This window comes from Quercus robur, chromosome 10 (genome assembly GCF_932294415.1).
Source record: "Quercus robur chromosome 10, dhQueRobu3.1, whole genome shotgun sequence".
NCBI lineage: Eukaryota > Viridiplantae > Streptophyta > Magnoliopsida > Fagales > Fagaceae > Quercus > Quercus robur.
The window spans coordinates 10230470-10236949 of NC_065543.1; the positions used below are offsets into that span (position 1 = coordinate 10230470).

The 6480-nt window shown below is 37.8% G+C and overlaps 1 protein-coding gene across 1 annotated transcript; it reads right to left on the reverse strand.

The window, feature by feature from the left end:
- Positions 1 to 1038: 1038 nt before the first annotated feature.
- LOC126703820 (agamous-like MADS-box protein AGL103) lies at positions 1039 to 1827 on the reverse strand. Its single transcript, XM_050402891.1, has one exon. The coding sequence runs from the start codon at positions 1825 to 1827 to the stop codon at positions 1039 to 1041; it is 789 nt and encodes a 262-aa protein (XP_050258848.1).
- Between the last annotated feature and the right edge of the window lie 4653 nt (positions 1828 to 6480).

Here is a 6480-nt window from a genome sequence, read left to right on the forward strand (position 1 = left end):
GGAATATTTGAAACCTCATATTCAGAATGTCTTATATTATTATATAAGAGCAAATATCAACTGTCATCTTGGAAAATCTAGCACGGCTCTCGGGAGGCCAATGCTTATGCTGATGCACTGGCCAGGAAAGAAGTCTCCTTCCAGAAAGACTTTCGCGTTTTAGACTCTCTTCCTGTGGAGTTGTCCCACCTTTTGCTCCATGATTTGTCTGGTCTCTTTTGTAATAGATTATGTTTTGTAACAGTTCATGTTGGTGAGACTAAATTCTTAATATATATCCATTTTACCACCAATATATATATATATATATATATTCACATGACAAAATGCACAACTGTAATTGATGCAAGGACAGAACCTCAAAATAGTTTTATCTTTTAATGATAAAACACAATAGAAAATTTTATTTATTCGTAAACACTACATTATCATGTATATATACTTTGTTTCGTACGGATTTCCATTGAAAATGTTATTGCAAGTGCGAAATGATCTTCATCCATTTTGAATCGCGCTGAACAAAGAATCTATGAAAAGACCGTGACACCATCAGATCATGAAGAAGATGGTCAATAACAGGGAAACAAGAGCAAGGCTGAGATTGAGTTAAACTGTGGTGCAAAGCCGATGATCGTCATGTTCTAAGGGAAAGTTCAACGGATTTTATTAAAATAAAAATAAAAAAGTTCAATGGGAATAATTTACATTGTACTGTAGCTTGGACAAACTATTATCATTACCGGTTACCACAAAAGACTATTGCTCACAAACTGGGGGGATTCCCAATCGTAAAAGGAAATTAATAACAAAGATTAAAATAAAGTCAGAAATCAAACTGATATGAAAAACATTGAAACAAGATAAAAATAACAACGAATTGCTTGAAATTAAATTCAATTTCTGAACCAAATAAAAGATAAAAAATATTCAGCTAAATTAGAATTGAATCACAAAGTTCAATAGCAACGTAATTACATTGTTCGGCGTATTTCCAACATTTAAAAAAAAAAAAAAAAAAAAAAAAAAACCCTTCTTAGACTATGGCGTGATCATTGGCCACATCGAGATGGGCTCAACTTCTAGAGGTGTACTCACGTCCATTGAACCAACATTCTGATGCTCATCGTTATCACCACTATTATCAACACAAATCTCTTCATTCAAATCAAAATCATGAACAATTCTAGCTCTAGTTGTACTTGTACAACTACTACCACTTCCCACCTCAAAACTATTACTGTCATCATTGGGTGTGTCCGTAGTATTGTTATTATTATGATCATTGCTTCGCTTCCTCTTCCTATTCTGAAGTAATTTCAACCTGTTTTTCATAGCACAAAGGTTAGATTTCAACATATTAAAACCTCTCTTCAGTGAGGCCTCTTCATTTTCTTCGCGAAGCCAATTCTTCCACTTTTTCAATTCATTACCAAATTCTTCTACCTTGTTCCTTTCCTCATGTTCTTCGGATTCTTCATCAACATCTTCTTCTCCTTCTCCTTCTTTATTAATATTATTGTTTTCCCTGATACTGAAAGGCCATTTTTTATGTATTCCACTGTGGTTTTTGTAATTGTTGAGTATTTCTACCACATCTTCTCGACTTTCAGGCCACGTGTTGACATTCCCATCAGGCCCATAAGAAATCACACAAACTGAGATGTTGCACAATTGAGAAAGTTCATTGGCTTTTCTCATCACAGTTGGGTTTCTCTTCTTGTATGATATTTCTCTGGCTCTTTGATTGTTTTGTGGTTCGTGTGGTTCTTGCTCAGTCTCCATATTGAGAGAGTTTTGTGATTCATATTGTTCTTGCTCACCCTCCATATTGAAAGAACACTAACTAGAACAAAAACTTGACGTTGAATATTTAGAAGCTTTACTATCAAATACTTTGTGAATCAATAATATGTTGGTAAATTTATGGTTTTGCTTCTCTTAATATATATATAGTAGCGAGTCCTAATCCCACTCGAACTATAATATGTTCACCGACTCGCAATAGAAATAGATTCCTGACTTGAAAGGCAATTAATTTTTGTAACAACAAACGGGTCGTCTAAAAAAAAGTTACTGTATTTACGTTCTAACCAACGTTTTTTTTTTTTTTTTTTTTTTTTTTTTCAGAAACCGACATACTCTATCGATCCTATTCATATATGGCAGATTTACGTACAAATAAGAAATATTCGAATTTTCATTGAACTATTCATCAAAATGGTGATTAAAATTTTATTAAAAAAAAAAAAATAACGTTTTAATTGAGTCTGAAACTTTGTTTGGTCTCAAAAAAAAAAAAAAAAAAAAAATTTAGTTGAGGTGTCACTTAATAGCAATTGTAGGGACACGATTTGCGTTGGACCACGGTAGGGTTGGGTTCGCACGTAAATGGACCCGTGCAATATCATTTGTAGAGAGTGGGATCGAAAGGCTAAGTCATATTTACTCGGCTGTGGTTTTGTTAAGTTCTTCATGCATGATCTAGAGGTGTTCACCCCTTTTTCTGGTTCTTTTCTTTTTGGAAGCCCCTCTTTTAGGTTGCAAATTTTCCTTTTATATTAGCATGCATTCAATTTCCTTCGTCCACGTGTAGGGTCGAACTTTCCTAGCCTGACACTTGTCCCATCAGTTTAAGACCTGAGTTGTTGGGAGTGGTTGAGTAGGCTAAAGAGACACGACTCTGTGAGAGGCAAAGCTCCGTTTAGGGCAGGTAATTTGGGCAGCCTTTCCTAGATATTTTAGATTTCTTACAAGATTATCTCTATGCCGCTTTTACCCCTTTCCTTAGTGTAGCTCTGGGCTAGCCGAGGGCTGTACCCTCCTCGGCGGTTTCTATGGCCCATTGGTGCTTTGCGTTTATTGGGCTGGGACTACTATCCTCTTCGGCCTGGGCCTTAAGTATTCCTGTGAATAGGTGGATCTGGCCCATCTGTTGTCGGGCCCCACAGCAATTCTGAGGGGGCAAAATATAAACAAAATAAAATCATGGAAATCTAAATAAGCATTTATTTAGTATCAGCAAATATGGGTTGCTACGTGGAATTTGGAATTTTTTTTTTTTTTTTTTTTTTTTTTTTTTTTTTTTTTGTGTGGATGTTTATGAGATAAAATATTGGCTGAAATTTGGTGTTTTGGTTGATTTGTGATGTTTGGTTTGATCTGAGGAGGGGGCCAAGTCTTATTATCCTTGGGCCTAATTCGAATTAAGCCCTAATATATTTTTAAAAATATTATGCAATTTAGGCGCCAAAGCTCCCATGGGCCTTAATGTGGCTTCATCCAAGCGGCCAGCTAGGGTTTTTTTTAATTTATTTTAATTAATTAATTAATTTATTTTGTAATGGAGAGTACGTACAAATCAAAACAAACCTCTAATTAATGGAATAAATCAAAATGATTCAAAACTTTAAGATTGTGATTTGCAATTTATTTTCTCAGTCTGTCACATGGGCTAGTTTGTCCAAGTAAATCATGTAGCGTGAACCCTATAATTAAATAACCAACAAAATCTTGAAAACAAATGAAATAAATCCCTAAAACAAAATAATTTAACTAACTTTTTCTTTTCTTCAATATTTCATTGTTCTTCTCCATAGTTTGATTAGTTTCTGCTCAAGTTCAATAAAATCTCTCTCTCTCTCTCTCTCTCTCTCTCTCTCTCTCTCTCTCTAAATTTTTAACGTCTGTTTTCACTTTTCATAGATATAGATTTTACAATTTTTTGACCAAGATTGATTGATTTCTTTTATTGGTTAAGAATGGTTGATATTATTTTGAGATTAATGCCAGTGTTTTGAATCTTGATGTTTAGATTGATGTACTCTAGACTGATCTATAATAGGTTTTAAATGCGTTAAATTTTGATTAGTAGATGATTTCAATTTTCTTATTTCTTTTTTACAGGTTCAAGCAATCTCCCAAATAATGATTACATATTATTTTATATATAATTTTTTATTCAGACTCACAATATGATATAAGATATATATATTGTGGGGCCCGACAACAGATGGGCCAGATCCACCTATTCACAGGAATACTTAAGGCCCAGGCCGAAGAGGATAGTAGTCCCAGCCCAATAAACGCAAAGCACCAATGGGCCATAGAAACCGCCGAGGAGGGTACAGCCCTCGGCTAGCCCAGAGCTACACTAAGGAAAGGGGTAAAAGCGGCATAAAGATAATCTTGTAAGAAATCTAAAATATCTAGGAAAGGCTGCCCAAATTACCTGCCCTAAACGGAGCTTTGCCTCTCACAGAGTCGTGTCTCTTTAGCCTACTCAACCACTCCCAACAACTCAGGTCTTAAACTGATGGGACAAGTGTCAGGCTAGGAAAGTTCGACCCTACACGTGGACGAAGGAAATTGAATGCATGCTAATATAAAAGGAAAATTTGCAACCTAAAAGAGGGGCTTCCAAAAAGAAAAGAACCAGAAAAAGGGGTGAACACCTCTAGATCATGCATGAAGAACTTAACAAAACCACAGCCGAGTAAATATGACTTAGCCTTTCGATCCCACTCTCTACAAATGATATTGCACGGGTCCATTTACGTGCGAACCCAACCCTACCGTGGTCCAACGCAAATCGTGTCCCTACAATTGGCGCCGTCTGTGGGAAGGCTTGCATGTTAGCTCGAGCGGTGGTGAAGTTGAGCTTCTGTCAAACAAGGGGCTATGAAGGTGCCTATATCACCGGCGACATATTGCTGATGTTCCAACATAAGCTCTTACTAGGGGCTACGTTCCACGTTGTTGACGACATAGACAAGCCTAGGGGCTTCAAACACCAGGCCAGCTCCCCCCACCTTGTTCGAGGAGCTAAGCCTTCAGAAAACAAGCAAATAAAAAGGAGAATACAAGTTTTGGACAGAACCAAGGCCTTGCATGGTCCTCGGACCCAAGCCTCTGGGGAAACCAACTACTTAAAAAGAATCGTACAAGTTTTGGACAGAACCAAGGCCTTGCATGGTCCTCGGACCCAAGCCTCTGGGGAAACCAACTACTTAAAAAGAAGAATACAAGTTTTGGACAGAACCAAGGCCTTGCATGGTCCTCGGACCCAAGCCTCTGGGGAAACCAACTACTTAAAAAGAATCGTACAAGTTTTGGACAGAACCAAGGCCTTGCATGGTCCTCGGACCCAAGCCTCTGGGGAAACCAACTACTTAAAAAGAATCGTACAAGTTTTGGACAGAACCAAGGCCTTGCATGGTCCTCGGACCCAAGCCTCTGGGGAAACCAACTACTTAAAAAGAATCATACAAGTTTTGGACAGAACCAAGGCCTTGCATGGTCCTCGGACCCAAGCCTCTGGGGAAACCAACTACTTAAAAAGAAGAATACAAGTTTTGGACAGAACCAAGGCCTTGCATGGTCCTCGGACCCAAGCCTCTGGGGAAACCAACTACTTAAAAAGAATCGTACAAGTTTTGGACAGAACCAAGGCCTTGCATGGTCCTCGGACCCAAGCCTCTGGGGAAACCAACTACTTAAAAAGAAGAATACAAGTCTCGGACAGAACCTAAGGCTTGCATGGTCCTCGGACTCAAGCTAAAAGGGAAAGCCAAGTACTAATGCTGACATTGGTCTCGGACAGAACCTAAGGCTTGCATGGTCCTCGGACTCAAGCTAAAAGGGAAAACCAAGTACTAATGCTGACATTGGTCTCGGACAAAACCTAAGGCTTGCATGGTCCTCGAGTTCAAACTAAAAGGAAAAATCAAGTACATAAGATAAAACGCATAAGTCCTGAACAAAACCCAGGTTTTGCAAAGTCCTCGGACTCAGGCTGCCCGGGAAATCAACTGCCCCAAATGAAGAAACTTCTCGGCTTAAATATTGGAAAAGGTTAAGGCTCGCGTATCATCGAAATGGCAGAACAACCTAATGATCGTCAACTTAAAGAGGCCATTCATCCGGTGGGTAACACGTCCTCGGATATCTACTTCTTACATCTAATCGGAGCATTTAATATCCATCCCGGCTAATTTTAAGATAAGTCTCCTTCTACACTGGTCGGATTGCTACGTTGAATAATTATTTTGTTAAAGTCATTGCGGCATCTTTTTACCAACGATTACTTTGTCCTTATTTATTACTAATTGAAATGCTATACTATTATGCCGAGCAGCGCATTCACATTTGTTAAGAGTATATAAACAAGACATACGAAATAGAATAACAATCACTTTTATTAATATGAAAAATTGTTACAACCTACAAGGAAGGGCTTAAACAAGCCTATACAAAAAATAAACTGCTAAAACAGTAACAACAACCGTAACATAAATGAGTAAACCACCAGGCGTCTTCTGAATTCGCCTTCAAATTCTTTCTGAAATCTATGCCTCAGTACTGTTCACATCCGGAGAAGATCCTTATACAAAAATAATGAAGGACAAGGAAGAAGAATTGGAACACATGGAAGCACTCCAGCAAGCTCTTGTTGCTAAAAAAAGTAAGGGAAAAAGAAGATGG

What these genes read in the sequence shown, in the direction of transcription:
- LOC126703820 (XM_050402891.1), bottom strand. Translation starts at nt 1,827, where the DNA reads ATGGAGGGTGAGCAAGAACAATATGAATCACAAAACTCTCTCAATATG.